The 16714-nt window shown below is 41.0% G+C and overlaps 1 protein-coding gene across 1 annotated transcript in view; it reads right to left on the minus strand.

The window, feature by feature from the left end:
• Nucleotides 1-2055: 2055 nt before the first annotated feature.
• Nucleotides 2056-16714, minus strand: part of ghra (growth hormone receptor a) — a 39764-nt gene continuing 25105 nt past the window's right edge. Inside the window, exons 3-10 of the mRNA XM_061038759.1 lie at nt 14334-14463; nt 13994-14163; nt 11852-12033; nt 10850-11003; nt 10639-10729; nt 10306-10375; nt 8721-8956; nt 2056-8111 (exon numbers count right to left, since the gene is read on the minus strand). Coding sequence (XP_060894742.1) covers nt 7337-8111; nt 8721-8956; nt 10306-10375; nt 10639-10729; nt 10850-11003; nt 11852-12033; nt 13994-14163; nt 14334-14463 — 1808 coding nt within the window. The 3' untranslated portion in view covers nt 2056-7336. The remainder of the gene's footprint in view (nt 8112-8720; nt 8957-10305; nt 10376-10638; nt 10730-10849; nt 11004-11851; nt 12034-13993; nt 14164-14333; nt 14464-16714) is intronic.

Here is a 16714-nt window from a genome sequence, read left to right on the forward strand (position 1 = left end):
ATGTTTTCTTCCTTAACTTTAAAGGTATTTGTGACATATATTAATTTGCAATGTTGTAGTTTTTATGATGCACTTCTTGTTACATCTCTTCTTGTGTGAAAAAATAGGCAACAATATAAAAGAATGGCTTTTCTGGGATGCTTTGTTTGTGTTTGTACTTGTATAAAGAATGGCCTTTATAGCATGTTTGAACAAATGTGCCTATTTTTATTCTTTCACACATAATAATGATGTCATCGTACAGCTCCAAGCCCAGGACATTGTCTTCAAGACTTAAAGTGCACCACTCTCGGCCCGGCGTAAAGTATCTGAATTGGCTGTCTGACTGTGTGTCTGAAAAGGTCAACAAGCAACCGGAGGTAATAAATGAGGCAGAGGTGGACTGCTTGTGTGGGCGTAATTGGGCTGAAGATCCAATACAGGGGAACAGTGACTTATGGGTAATTACCTTCAATGTCCAGAGACCAAGAGCTGTGAGTGGCTGTGTCTGTGATTCAATCAGCCCCACACAGAGCGGAGCAACACACAGCCTCTATCCTAATTGTCCGATATGCTTTCTCCCCGATGCACAACTGTTTCTGCAGCCGTTTCCTCTCTGCTTTCTCTCGCAGCCAGCAAGTGTGTGTGAGAGAGAGAGAGAGACAGAAACACACACCGGTGAACTCATTCACACACCACACAAAGTTCCCGTGTTCTTCACAAACAAGTGTGCCCTCTTTACCCTGCAGCCACTGCAAATATACTTCTTTATCTCTCTCAGACACGCGGATCCATTCACATTTGAACTCTCAGACCACAGAAAGCTGTACAGTTTCTTAATTAACTTCATTTTCTGTCACTGTGAGCTGACCTTTTCTGTGAAATGTGCTGCTTGCGTACTTTTAATGACTCCTCTTGGTACGGTGCTCCTGTGAATTGAATAAAGAGCAAGTTAAGTGTTAAATTATATTTAAATTCAAAATTATCTGGATTCCCAAGTGGAATCTAATTAGTGTAAATTTATAATTGCAACACTCACACGATATCATTTGGTTTGAATTCAATATTCGGTCCAATTTAAAGCTCATGTGAGCAACTTTCCGTTGGGTTGATTTTGGCGCCCCCTGTGGACAAAGCAGTACCTCTTATCACATTGCACAGAATGCATCAGAAAAAGCTGTTTCTGCAACGTGCTGTTTATCCCCCTTGTTTCATAACCTGCCCTACAGCAGCAGTCGCACACTCACAGGCATATGAAATGAATTAAAGAAATCATCTTCTCACAGATGGTTTGGGTTGCTTTTTTCGGTCAAGTGGAAGCATCTTAATTGATATCAGTCTGTTTCATTAATCAGCTACAAACTCCTCAGTGGAGCTTTAAAGGAAGGATGTGGACATTTTACACTTAGATATAGCAGAAATCACGCCTATCCTCTGTAAATATCTCTGTGAGTCATGACTGTCTACAATGAGTGAAGTGAAGTGTACAATGAGAAGTGACGAGTCCCGCTGGCTGTGTGTTTACATCAGGTTTACATGGACCGGACGGCCGACTCCTCCCTTTGCGTATAAAAGCTGTTTTATTCAAGGACTAGAGAAAAGAAGAATCACATACTCACTGCTTATTTGAATGTCAAGTGAGCGTTTTTAGATCACGGTCATTCCGTGTCCGATTACATGCAATGTGAAGCTACTAGCTAACTAAAGAGCGCTAACATTAGCCTGCTAGCGCAACAACGCAAGCCACAGGCAAACGCAGCTCGAGCCAAGGACAATTTTGTCTGCCCCTTGCGCTTGACTCCTTCGTATGAACATGAGGGAATGGGGGTTGTGGTGTCGCTGGAGGAGAGCGGAGGCTTCAGTACGGGGGGAGTTGTGGCCAAACAGCAGTTTGTATTGGTTTCATGCTGTTGCTCAAGGGCGCCATCTACCGGATCAAAAGTTGCACATTCTTCCTTAAGGTGTAAAAAGTTGGAATGAGCAAACGGCTGTAGAAACAGCGTTATAAACATTCAAGATTTTATGTTTATTTCCAAGCACAACTGATGACAGAAAAGATGGACAAGACGACTGAGATGCTGTATATACATTTATTGTGTAACTTGCTGAAAGCTTTTTGATCGCACATACAACACCAGAAAGGCTCACCTGGTTAAGAGGAAAATATCTAATCATTAAAAATCAACAGTTCTTGGCCTTGAAAAAAAAAGCCAGCAACCAGCATAGAAGGACAGTGGCTCCAGGGTCCAGAGGTTACTGGAAATATGACTGTAATGGAGCAAGGCCACTTAATTTAATGAAGCCAATACAAGTTGATAAATTATGCTCCACTTTTCTAACACTTGTGGCCAACTCTGACATGTGGAATATTTCTACTTTTATGAGTCTGGATGACACATTGTGGAGAATACCAGCACAAACATTACTCACGCTGCCTCATCTTCTGGTGTCATTTAAGGTGGAGGGGTGATCTGAGGGCTGGGAGCAGACAAATAAATAACATGAATGAATAGAGCTACAGAGCGGAGCCACTGAACTTGATCATAAAAAAATAACCAGGGTTTAAATTCTATACTAAAGTCCATAATTAAACTACTATCCCCCCCCCAAAAAAAAAAAACAAGCTGAGAAATGTCTGGCTCTTTGTGTAAGATAAAAAGTAGCAAAGCGCACAAATTCCAGCACTCAAAATTACTTCCAGGCATTAAAGAGCGACAAAATCCAGCCTGGAATCGACACATCATCGAGAAATAGGAGGGCAAAAGACATCATTATAAAAATATGTAGCCCCCCTTTGAATGCACTTTTTTTTTTTAATAATGAAATGCTCACATGGCAAAGCAGAAACATTGTAAAGAGTTCAGAGTTACAGTTTTAACCATATTCACTCCTGCCTATAATTCCATATGACTTCATAAAAGACTCTATATCTATATCCATTAATCTTATAGCAAACAAAAAAACTCCATTACAGTACATCATCCTATCGATCTGGTAGTGTAAAACACATCCTACAAACATAAACTCTGTAGAACAAAAGCTTATTGATATTGACGGTTCCTCATTTTGTGACAATTGTGCTGAGTACAGAACATAATGCTGTTTCTATGGCAACAGTTTCGACTTGATTGAGCCCAAGATAAAAAAAAAAAATCTGAACACTACTTGAGACATCCGATATGGGTACAAAGTGCTTGCTCTAAAGTGTCTGTAACATTTAAAAGCTAGAAATTACAGCTGCAAACTTTTACACTACTGTAAGAATGAGCTCACTGTGGACTGACAGAACATTTGAAAAAAAACACGATGAAGTAAAAACCTGTACAGTTAGCATGAACAGACAAACACAAATTATTTCCCTCACTATAACCTTAGAAATAAAAATAAAAAACACGTCCATGGGTTTAACTTTTTCCCCATTTTTCCTTAATAGTATAATTACATTGCATATTCCAGTTTTCACATATTCACAATCACAACGGTACAACTGAAACAGAGCCTGGACAGTGCTTTATCCAATATCTGACCTTCCTTCATGTGTACACACAGAGCACTTCTGCGGATCTTTGGATGGGTGTAAACACTGTAAAAGTTTCAGAAGAGTGACGTTGTTGCGGCTGGAATTGCTACTGATAGCTGAAACCAAATCATGTCACCTCGTGCCTCCCGTTTTCAGAAAATCATTCTCATCAAATCTGCAGTTATCACAAACATAAATCCTTTCCCCTCACAGTACAGCTGAATGCAGGAAAAAAAATTACAAGTACCGAGCAGCAATATATTGTGATTAGTAACATTAATGACATAAAAATATACATATTCCTGTCATTTGTTTTACAGCACTATTTATATATTAAGACATTTTGCAACAGCATCCATTGCTGGTATCATCAGCACACAAGGCAGCAACGACAGAACACTGAGCTCTTTTTCCCGGAGAAAGAGAGAAAGCGAGAGTAATGGCACATATTTATCATATTCACATTTGAAAGAATTGTCGTATTAAGGCTCTTGCTTTGTCTCTCTACATTGTGAGATTGTCGGATACAAAAATACCTTTTCTATCTGAGTCAATAGTCGGCTATTCTGCGCTCCTTTGATTCCAAAAGAACACAATTTAAAAGCAGGACGTTTACTTTTTCACAGAGAAGGATGTTTTGTTTACGTTGAGATGGGCCCACAATGACGCTATACAACAACAACAACAACAACAACAACAACAACAACAACAACAGAGCGTCGAACCCATTCATAGACATTGTGGAAATGAAATGCATTGTGTGTGTTTTACGATAAAAACCTCTATTGGCTTATGGTAAGATAGCTTATTGTACGCAGCACGCCATGCTGCTGTGCTTGTCACAGGCATATTGTCAAATCGTTTTCTAAGGATTCAGAAGATAAAAAACAAAGAGGAGACTAAAACCTTTACAAAAGGTCTCCTCTTCTTTTCTCTCCCCCTATAGGCCATTATAAAAAGCTTACACTGTCAATTAACCACCGCTGAGGTTACACTTTGAGCTAATGTGACTAAACTAGTGACTAAACATATGTCCGTATTTGAGTTCATCTAAGAAAAGTATAGGGAACATTAACTTTAAAAAAATACATCTAAGTTCATAATTGTTGCATATCTTGCAACTAAAAAGTCTTTTGCCGCTTTCCCTGATCGCCACTTTTGGTTTGAGAACGATGGTCAGCTTTATGACCATGATCGTAGAAGTGTAAATTACAGTTGATTGGTCTCTGAAAATGTTTTAACCTCGTAACTATTTTATCGTAAAAGCTTCAGGAAGGCTTAATTATGTTTGAACCTACAGTCTATGGTTTGAACTAAGAAAATGTAATAATGTAGTGAGCGTGTTTGTGTGCACACCTTTTAGTGTTGGAGCATGCACAGGCTTTTTTTGGCTGACTGAATCAACGAACAGAGACACTCGACACCGACTCAACTACAGCAATACAGTGTTTCCCACACATAGACGATACCTGGGCAGGCCGCCTAAGTATATTAACGACTCCAAGTATATTTCCAACCTGTTTTTATTTAATTTTTCATTTACTCATAAAATTGCTGTGTGCGCACGCGCAAGAGAGATAGAGCGCACAAGGACTTTACGGCTCCGTGCAACATAACAAAACTCCTGTTTTAAAAATAATAATAATAATCCTTCTCAACTCCTTCGGACAGATAAGGCACAGCAAAACCAACAGTTTTGTGTCTGTGTGCGTACGGTGATAAATTGAGCAGATTTAGGTTGTTTGTTGCAAAAACGAAATTAATTTAGAGGGGACAACAAAGTATGTCAATCCCCTGCCAACTCCAGCGCCCAGGTACCTCGTCATTCTGTGGGAAACACTGATACATAAATGTGAGAACTCTAGATACGTGGGCATACTTGGACAAATAAACCCAGCTCCAATTACATGATCAGAGGCACAAGTTGTTAACACGTTGTACTTAGCAGATAAAATGTGAGCTAATTACATACTTTTCCCAGGTTTGAATTTGTTCCAGTTGCTGCTGCAAAATCAGCGAAACATGAGAAGAATACACGTCCAAAGCAGCTGGCTAGCTTTCTACATTCTCTGTTCAAATGACAGATTATGAATGATTGCTGGTTTCAAAGGTGAGATTTGGCTGCTGCCATAGGATGAAATATAATACCTGCCGGCTGGGTGAGTCCCTTTGATTCTAGCCCAACTAGCTGAATAACGACATAATCATACCCTAAAGCTAGGCACTTATAGTGTTCTACCGCACAGTTTGTACTGAGCAGCTCTCTCTCTCTCTCTCTCTCTCTCTCGGCTCTGAGTTCATCTGAATAACTCATTCCTCTTAGTGATGTTTGAGCACAGTGAGCGACATGTTCTGTCAACATCAAATGAGAAGAAATAAACCCTGGGTTGATTAAAGTATCATGCTTGGACGTACAGAATAAATCTGTATTATTTAATGCATTGCAGGAATGTTGTATTTCCCTTTAATTCATCACTTCTGTTACAGTTAATGTGTAGCTTTATTTCCCAGAATGCAAATCAATGAGCTTCTTGGACAGCAAAGAGATATAATGACAATCATTATTTCATCCCAATGATTCATAACTCTTTGTAAGTGCATGTCCATTTCATAGTTTTCGTTTTGTTTTACTATATTGTGGCTGTAGGGGGAAAAAAACATATTTACATGATGAAGTTCAAGTTTGGCCAATTTGCAATAACTAAAGCATGAATACAATTAAACAAATCGAGGCCAGGAATGCATTGATAAACTGCATAGTTCCCATTTTGAGACTTAAATTGAAAGGTGGATCGTTCTGAAAGTTAATGTATGTTTTGTATAAAAATATATCTCTAATGACCTTCTTATAAGATGAGAAATTCTCAGGATAGAAAAGAAAAAAAAAAACATCCGACAGCGATGAGTTTGTCTTGGTGGGGCGTTCAAAACATGACTAGTTTGTGCTTGTGCTTGTCCCAATCGATCATACATGACATCTCTCAGCTAGATTAAGACTTCAACAAATCACTGCTCTTATATATCTACCAAAGCCCTAAGAGGACATGCATCCTTACATTTTATTTACTCCATATCCCTGCGATAATGACTCATTTCTGGTAGTGGTCTCCAGATCTCATATCCCCAGAGTTGCAAATGCACAAAATGAACAAAGAAATCGGCTTAATTAACCTCATTAGTGTCGGTAATGGCAGCATGTCATGGTCTGGCTTGTCTCCATGACCAGCCTGTTGTTTTGTTTTCTAGATTGCCCAAAAAAAATGACCCTCAACTCAAGAAAACAAGCTTTGTTATCTTGAGATAATGAGATCAAATAAGCTCTTATAATGGGGAATATAACAGCCATGCTGTCCGAGAAAAGGAGAAAAATTAGATTTCAAACAACAAACAGAAAGTTATGATCACGGGAAAATGGAGTATAGTGACTTAAAAAGTATGAAGGCATGTCCACTTAGGGCTTCTGTACTTATCCAACATGATTAGACAGAGATATGATGCAATGTATTTTACTCATGCATAGTCACAAGCTTTCATTTGTGTGCATTGATGTCAGAAGAAAAATGTGGATAGTGAAGTTTCGCTTTGTTCCACCTCTGCATCAAATTGACTGATTATGCAGAAGTTAAAGAGTCAAAAAAACACAGCTGGTCACATCTCCCTTTCAGCTCCCTCGGAACCGAATCACATGTACACTGCCTGCGTGCGGTGTGCGACAAGTTTTTTTTGGGGGGTTTTCCATTATTAGGAATCAGTTAGAAACAAGCTCTTTGAAAGCAGGGGAAATTCCCTGCTCAAACAATCTTTCACCTCAAAAGGCCTTTAAACGGCATTGTCATTTCAGGGTGTGAGGTTCCCCAGCAGGTCTGGGGTGATGTACCCGACAGGCATAGAGGGTAGAGCCTTGAGTGGGTGCTGTTGTGTTAGGGAGGGTGGGGGAGACTGGCGGGGAGGAGGAGGGTTAAGGAGCAGACTGTGCTCGCTGTCCATTTCCTGCACCACTGTGTAGTCCGCAACAGGGGCGAAGAACGGGCATTGGGGAGAGTCAGGAAGAATGTAAGGGGATTGATTTCCCTCTGCTGTTGCGGCAGGTTTGGTCTCCACCAGCTGAGGGTGTATGGTTTGATACCCCTCGCCAGGTGCTGGGGAGCTGGGGGGAGTGTTGATCTGCCGGTTGCTGCTATCCGAGGTGTAGCCACTTCCTTCAGGATCCACCAGCAGCAGCTGAAACTGCAGCTCCTTCGGATTTTTCTCTTCAGTTTCCTCCCCTCCTTTGTTCTCTTTTCCCTTCTTGTGTGTCTCCTCTTCGGTGACCAGGCCGCTCTCTTGGATGCGGAGATGCTGGCCAGGAGACAGCACCACGCCTCCAGAGGGCATCACGTTGCTGACCTGGGCGTAGAAGTCTGTGTTGACCCAAGTCTGCGACGCTCCAGTCTGGGTTTGGTCCAGGGGTCTGCCGCCTCTCTCTGGGGCTGTGGCTCTTTCCACAATATCGAAGGAGGAATCCCCGTCCTCCGGTTGGCCTGGCAGCAGGGTGGTCATCAGCAAAAGTGCGTCTTGTTCCGGTAGATCTGGATCGTAACAGCTGGCCCGGCCTGAGTCGTCATCGGGGAAGCTGGGGTAAAAAGAGAATCATATTTTTCAAGCAATCCTCAGTGTGAAAACAAGTGCTGTCTACCTCTGGCTGTTTTGTGGTTTAACAATTCTTGAAGGTGTCTACGTAACGCTCCAGTAACAACTTTGTAGCTGGTTTTAGAAAATTCTTAAAATTATATTGAACATAGGGGTGAGGGGGGGGGGGGGGGGGGGGGGGGGGGGGGTGAGGTGTCAGACGAAAGTGATTAACAGCATGCAACAGAAACAGCCTTTTTACTTTTCCCACAGCAAAGATCCTTCATGATTGATGCATTTGACAGTTAAAAGACAGCAGGACTCGATTGTTTAAAAAAAAACACAAAAAAAAACTACTTAAACATGTACAGTAGAAAATCAACGTACAGCTTTATCCACAGGGGGCGCCAAAATCAACACCAACCAAAAGTTAAATACAGGAGCTTTAAATGACGCTGGACATCAAAAGGCCAAACAAGGAACAAGAATGAAAATGAGCAAAAGCTGAAGAATTTACATTTTCCTGCTTTGCATTAAAGCTATGTTAAATTGCATTGTCCCTATGGAAAATAAACATGAAAATCATCACAATAGCCCTCGAATAAGAAATTACCCGATGGTATTGGAGCACCCGATGTTCATGTGGTGGCCGACGGGCTGGTGCACGCCGAGGAGTCTCTGGGTGTCCGAGCCCTGGTTGTCCTCCTTCTCTCCAGCGTCTGCATCCTCAGCATCCACCTCGATGAACTCCACCCACGGCTCGTCTTGATAGAAGTCGGGCGCGTACGTCGGCAGGCCGCCCATCCCTCCACCACTCAGGATGAAATTCAGCTCAACCAGCTTCCCCTTCTGTAAAGAAAAACAATTTTGTCTTTGTATACGTGTGTTTTCAAATAGGGATGCAGAAAGTCCTTTCGTTGTAAAAGTCCTATCTGGTTCTATAGCAGCTTGTTAATAATGTGTACATTTCAGCTACAGAACGTGCCTTGTGTTTCACTTTTGTCCGAGCATGAAAACAGCTACTTTTTTATAATCAGGTGTTATTATTTCCCGAGGACCAGGGGTCAGGTTTGTTTTGTTAAGAGGAAAAAGGCTGCCTGTTTAATGCATCCCACATCATCTGACAATAATGCATCCACAGCACAACCAAGACCATCTTCACATCTTATTATCTCGCAGTGCTGCTTCTGGTCTTGTTTACCTACAACAAAACAAGAGGGCCTGTTTGCTCTTTTACATAGTTTATGGACATTTGTGCTTTTATTCGGTGGCTGATGATGAATGATAACAGGCTGCGATAGGACATGAGGAGGGACGGAGGGAGATGTGATGTTTATGTGGCCTGAAGTGCCTCAGCCGACCGAGCCACATGGACGCCCGGCAGTGTCTGTTTTGAATCAAAGTTACAATGGAAATGTAACAACAAAAAGAACAGTTGGTTACACAACATGTTTGATAATCAACTTACAAATCAACAACGCACAAGTCCGTGTGCTGGCAGCTGTGACTTATTGATGTTTGCAATTTCCCTCTTTGTGTAAATACCATAGGAAACAATACTCAGTAAAAACGGACATCATTTATAGATAAAAGACTTTGGTTTTAAAGTGTTGGTTTTTAAGAAGTAGTGTGAAGATGTTGGTTGGCTCTGGGAAAGTGTGTGCAGTTTACAGAATATATAAAAAAGGTACATTAATAACAAAAAAAAATCATTAGTAATAGCCAAGCAGCAACCTCCAGCGTTGGAAAATTAAATCAAGATAGAGGTGGTAAAAAACCTGCTCCTCTCAGTGTCCACTTAAGGATGGCTGCCGAAGCCTTTCACGTGCCATTAACATCCAAGTTAAAATGACAGCAGGAATAAACATCTTTAAAGACGGCTTCACACATGGGCTTCACAACGCCGCTCTCTGGAACCAGTGGGTAGTGCGAAGGAGACTACGACCGTGTTTCAAACAGTCAATTTGGATATTCTTCATTTTGAAGATGAAGTTCTACCAGTTCTTTGACTGTGTTTGACGATACAGTTCAAATAACCACAAGCATTCAATATGTTTAGCACTGTCATTTATGATTACAAATCAGACATTATCCATATAATTGCACACAACATGAAAGTACCATGTATGTCTAAATAAATATAGAGTCTATGACGAGGACAAAGACAAGGCAGAATAAAAACACCAACATAAATGTACCTTCAACAGCTCAGGATCAATGCCTTTAATTTTGGGTGCAGGAATGGGTGGCAAAAGAATCATCATTATTCTGTAACGACAAAGAGAGGAGGACATGATGACGTCATCTCTTCACAGGTGTCAGTATTTGTGTGTGTGTGTGTGTGTGTGTGTGTGTGTGTGTGTGTGTGTGTGTGTGTGTGTGTGTGTGTGTGTGTGTGTGTGTGTGTGATTGCGGAGAGGTGTGTTTCTGCACATTTTCAAAACATTCGCTCCAGCTGTAACTATCATAAATAATGCAGCAGTGGTTGAACGTGGTTTTGGATAATGTTGCTGAATGTTGTCTGTTCCTACCTGTGCTGCTGGGAGACTATAATGAGCATGATGAGGACGAGGATGCCCACAACCCCGAAAACAAACACCAGCAAGAGTGGGAAGGTAGACTCTGAAACACAAAACACAAAACAGAACATATCATCCTCATTTCATCATGACCGCAGCGAGAACAACGGGGCCAGCAATATTTATTTGCCGTGCCGAATGAAAGAGCTGAAACAAATCTTACCTTTGTTGGGTATCTCAGTCACTAGAACAAAGACGGAGTCACTGAATTCTCCAAACTTAGTGAAGGCCTGCATCCTGCAACGGATGTGCACTTCATACTCTTTTCCTATGTGCAGGCCGTAGACTGTCTGCTGGGTGTGCGGCTGTGTCTCCAACTGATATACACACACACACACACCAAGGGAAGAGAGAACCAAAAAGAGAAAATTAAATAAGACCCTTATCCTGTCGCAGCATTTCCAACATTAAAAAAAACTAAACAGAAACAGCCAATCTTCATGCTGATGGTCTCGTTTGCTCCTCTAGTCTAGAAAGAGGCCTCAGTGTTACTTTTAGTCTGTTTCACAGCCAACTAAAAACTTCTCACATGAGCTTTAAATGAAACAGATGACATTTCTTTTTTAACAGAAACACCTCAAATGTAAGCTTAAACAGAGGTCAAGGGGGTTATGTTTATTTTTGGTACCTGTGACACGTCTTTCCAAAGGTTTAGGGTAAAGGTTAATGTATTTTTAGTTCACAAGATGTAGGACATACTGTCATAATAGATGGCTCTTAGACGGCGTCCAAGGCTTCGTTTGTAGAACTAGCTGGCCCATTTGTAATGAATATGTGTCTCTTCAAGGTCCCATGGCCTCTGACCTACAGACCCCTCCCTTGACTTCCTTCAGAGAGTTTTCCCAGCGGGCTTTGCTCAGGCTTCCACTGCTTTTTAGCCACACAGTTGAGGGGAAGGAGGGGGAAGGAAACACGACACTGTGGCCCTTTGACCCACCTCTACTTTAAGTTAACCGCATGAATGTTTGCATTTGTGTGAGCTTGTGCCTGTGCACAGAGACCGTCTTGAAAGTTTTGTGGTGTGTATTTACACGTGTCAGGACATGAAGCTGTGTGTCTGTGTGTGTGTCTGTGTGTGTGTGTGTGTGTGTGTGTGTGTGTGCGTGCATACAAGCAAAGCAGGGAAGAGAAACTTTCAGAGCAAGGTATAAGAGAGAGGACTCACCGATTCCCAGCTCCCAGTGGTATTTTTCTCTCTGTACTGGATCTCGTACACTAGCCGCATCCAGCCTGTACTAACATCAGCAGAGGGCGGGGGCTCCCAGTTGACCATGACATCATAGGTTAGTCCAGAGGGACTTATATTCAGCAGTGTCCAGTTTAGAGACACTGGGGGGTCAGGATGTACTGCAAGGAAGAGGGCAAAACACAAAATGCTATTTACATCCTTAACCATGAGTTAGTGAATGAGTTGAAGGCTCTGAAAACACCAAGCAAATCAAGGATGACCAAATTTACAATCATAGTTAAAGTAACCCTTTAATTATAGAAACTTCTGTACATATCTGATAAGTCAAACATCAGAGGGGTTCACCTCCATTGTTTGTTGGTTTATTTTAAGAGCATTAGCATGATGTGCTGTCCTTGCATACATGAACATCCCTAGGGTTAGGGTTAGGGTAGGGTTAGGGTTAGGGGTTCAATTAATGAAATATACATGTCTGACTATGCCAGTTTAAGCCTTACCAGTTGTGCAGCTAAAGTTAAATTTGTCTCAAGGTGAAAAGTAATGTTTAAGTCACGAGGTGACTTTGAACAAAAGAGTGCATGCTCAAACTTTGAGAAAATAATTATTATTATTTATTTTGTCTCAGGGGGACACATTATGTCCCGAGGTTCCAAAAAGAAACAAATAAGGAATTATAAGTTACATTAAATGGGTTCACAATTACTCTTTGTAAATTAAAGAGAACATTTCCATAAAAAAAGAAAAATCTAATTTCAACCATTCTTTGGTACAAACACGTTTTGGCCTTGTAAAGATCATATGAAACATCAAGACTGACTGAGGAAAATTATTTTTAAAGCCATGTCCTGGAAATATAACAAGCAGCCGCATTTTGATCGGGACAAAAAGGGGAAATAGTGGATCAGAAGGTTGGATAATTTGATTCAATGATATAATTGAAAACATGAATTACTGGCATCATCTTGAAGTTTTATATTTTTGACATGCTGATGGCAGCCTCTGTCAGTTTTTCCATCCTCTAGGTAGAAAATGACAAGCAGCTAAAATAAAATCTTAATGATATTAACTGACGGATATATCAGCTTGGAAACAAATGTTTCCTCCCTTTCTGGAACAAAATGGTATTGTGGATATATTTTAGATTTGTGGAGATATTCATTCAACGTTCTACATTCAAGCACATGTAACATGCAAAAAAAATTAAGAGATCCAATAATTTGTAAACAACCTTTGTAAACAATGTTGACCAAAGAATCCATACAATATTGTAATGATTGAGTCTCAAAACCCAAACAGCCCCAGAGTGCTGCATAGAAAGACAAACCCCTGTCTCTTTACTGCACACTCTACTGGGGTCTTTGGTATGATGGTGTTATCTAGAGAAAATCAATTTGGACACATAAGGAAAGCTAATAAACAGCTTACCATCCTTATCTATTAACATCTACAATACAAACATGAAAACATTGACTGTGTAAACACTGACTCATCCAACATTGACATGCATGTGACATTTTCTGGTTTGGCTGATACCAAGCAACATTTCTTGGAAATATTGTGATAAAACCATAGACTGTTAAAAACATACACATAGATAATCTCAGTGCCTTCACCCAAGCCCAATATTGGCAGTTGCCATATTGAATTTCCGCATCTAACTTTCTTTCTTTCTAGAAACAGGCAGCTGAGGCAGGCCTCAAGCCTCCTGGCAAACAGCTACAATGCACGAATGTGTTAACCGAACCACATCCCCAATAACGCAGATTTATGCAAAACTCTTAGCCTTAATATGATCCATATTATTGAAATATAATTGATATTATTGACTTGGGGCTATTGAAATCAAAACTGTTCTTTGAACTAGGCTGCAAACACGTTCATTTCGGACTTAGAAATTGGCATTTTAATATGGGTCCAAATGAGGATCTTTGCTTTTGCGGTCAACCCCAAGTGGACACTTGAGGAACTGCAGTTTTTTTTCTTTTTCACTTTTTGCATTTGCTTCATTTTTCAAGTGGGATTCTGCTTGACTCAAACATATTTTCCGATGGGATGAAATCAAGAATATCCCTTATTGTTGCTAAAATCCAGATAGATCTTCAGATGTTTGTTACTAACCGATGTTCTCCACAGTGAAACAGTCATCCTCATTGAAGTAGGTGATATTGTTTTGGCTGCGGAGCTGCATGCAGTAGGGGATCCAAATGGAAGTGTGGTTCACATCGAAGAAGCACTCCCTGTTTGAATGGATGTACTCTGGACACTCTTTCCATTCACTGGTGGAGGAGCTGCAGGAGGGGAACAATGACGGGGGAAAGATAAGAAGAAGCAAAAGCAGGAATGTTGTTTTGTAGCATTTTTGATGGGTTTTATCTGCGTATCGGGAAGATACAAAAAGTGCTTGACATGCAAAACAATAACTTGAACTCCCAGTTAAATAGGTACCTATCAAACTCACTCTTTTTTAAGGTAGAAGACTCGGAGTGCTCCAGGTGAGGACAGGTTGTGGAAGTCCCCTGGATTCCACCAACACCGGAACGTCTCCTGGTTCCTCGATATGCACTCTGTGAAATGTGGTTCAAGGGAAGCTGAAAGAAAGGCGGAAAAAAAGGCAAAGAAGAGTAATGATGAGAAAACAGAACAAACATATGATTGCATTAGACGGATCAATGACATTATTGATGCGGGTTAAGGTTTATCAGTGCGGCATTACCGATAAAATCCAACCTCCATTAACCCCAAACTCGAACCACTTCAATCAACACAAGTAGAACCCAAAATTGATGACCTTAAAGATTTTCTTATCGTCAATAAAAAGCTATATTTGTGAGCTTTGAACAATACGTTATGATCGGAGTCTTGGGACAATAAGAACAAAGACAGCTTGTCTTTGCACAAACTTGAAATGCACATGATCGCTTCACCAGAGGACAAACTCAATTCATCTACATGTAGGAAAGAAGGCCAGCCAATTTATGATCAGTTCATTTATTGTGGGGGGAAAATGAAAATAGCAGAGATAAAGCAAGAGGTTAACAGACACATAGTGAATAAAGGAAAAGATATAAATGAAATCAAGGAAGACTCCTGGTATGGGTTAGTCATAGCTGGAAGTCTCGTGAATGGAAAAGTAAATCTGAACAGAATTGAACAGATAAAACACAGACCGCTCTAAACAGATATCCCTGACACAGTCCAGTGGTGGAGGCTGGGCGTCAGGCGTCAGATATTGCGATGTATCATTGCCTTACAATTTATCAATCATCACAGAATCGCTGTCTTGTGATATTATAATTCCCATGGGCCGGCCACGTATCATATCGTATCGTTAGTCAATCTGCGATTTCCAACCCTAGTGTGCAGAGGCCAAGACCCAAAACGCTGACCTACAGAAGTCAAAATATATTGCACTGATTGAAACGACGTCACAGAACCCCACTTCAAAACACCCGAGCTGTACCTTTAAATCTGAAATCTTTCTGTATCCTGGATAACATGACATTTATAAAAGGTGTCTGCGTACTTTATTCCTTCTCTAAACAAGCTTACCTGCAGATACTGCCTGCATTAGCATGAGTGTGTGTAATGATGGCAAGCTGCCTTGACCTGATTTTGTAAAGAGGGGGTCACACTTTCAGCTTACAGGAGTTGAGGCTTTTTGTATACTGCAGCTTTGAATAATCTAAAGGAGCCTTAACTAACCTGTAAAGAGGTGATGCACTTGGAGATATAAACAGACAGTGTTTCATTGAATCAACTATCAGTCACCCTCCCTTTATAAAGTGCGACCTCCTCACACTCATGTAGTACCATTTGTCCTCTGCCCCACCCTGAGGCCCTGACTCATCCCTTATCACCACTCCCTGAGCACCAATGAATCCCCCCCCCCCCCCTGCCATCTCCCTCTCCTGTCGGGGGCTTGTTTCTCATCCAGCCACTAGTCGCTGGGTTTGGTGCAAACATAAATAAGCGGCTGAAGGTATCATTGATTTCTGCTCTAGCCGCCCTCCTCCAGTGCTGGCAGCAGAATAAATCACACACAGCGCAAGAACATAAACATGCTTCACAACATAAGGCTGGGAGTTAGAGATAGACTAGAAAAATACCGTGCAAATGCATCAAGACTCAAGATGTCATAAGATCCGCTTTTGCAAACTATCTTCTCCACATAGACTCACAAATGCTGCTTGATGTCACTTCTATGCAGCATTCAGACAATGTGCATGCATACAGCAAATGCTCACAATGTCCAGCATGCATCCTCAGTAAACATGGTCACACTTCTTACAACGGACACTACAACAAAAAGCCCAACTCAAGCCATGCCAATCTGCAAATAATTTGAATTTATTCACACAGCATATACACCATTACTTTGAAATTACTTTCTATTTCATGCCAGTGTAACCTCATCATACATTGCATTCCTAACGCCATTGTGCCTCCAGCTCTCAAACCCTCCCTTCCTCTTTTCCACCTTTCCCTCCCTTCATCTTCTGCACACTGTCTGGGTTCCCAGAGCTTTTGCTATTTCAACTCGGCCGCCCTCCCCCATCCAGCGAATTCCAGCTGCCATCATCAAAGAGCTGTCTGCAGGCACTGGATGCAAAGGAACATTTAGAACAAATGTGAGAATAATGAATTAAAACTAAGACATAAACAAAGAAATGCATGACGTGGGGTCAAAATGAATGTCTTTCCTGACAGGTTATTTGCATTTTGTGTAATATAATTTCATGCTTCATATACTACAACTTCAAACTTAACTATTTGCGACTTAAAAAGAAAGTTACTCGTGTCAAATTCTTTACTGATCATTTACTCAGAAGACATATTTAA

The sequence above is a fragment of the Labrus mixtus genome, chromosome 5 (assembly GCF_963584025.1).
Source record: "Labrus mixtus chromosome 5, fLabMix1.1, whole genome shotgun sequence".
NCBI lineage: Eukaryota > Metazoa > Chordata > Actinopteri > Labriformes > Labridae > Labrus > Labrus mixtus.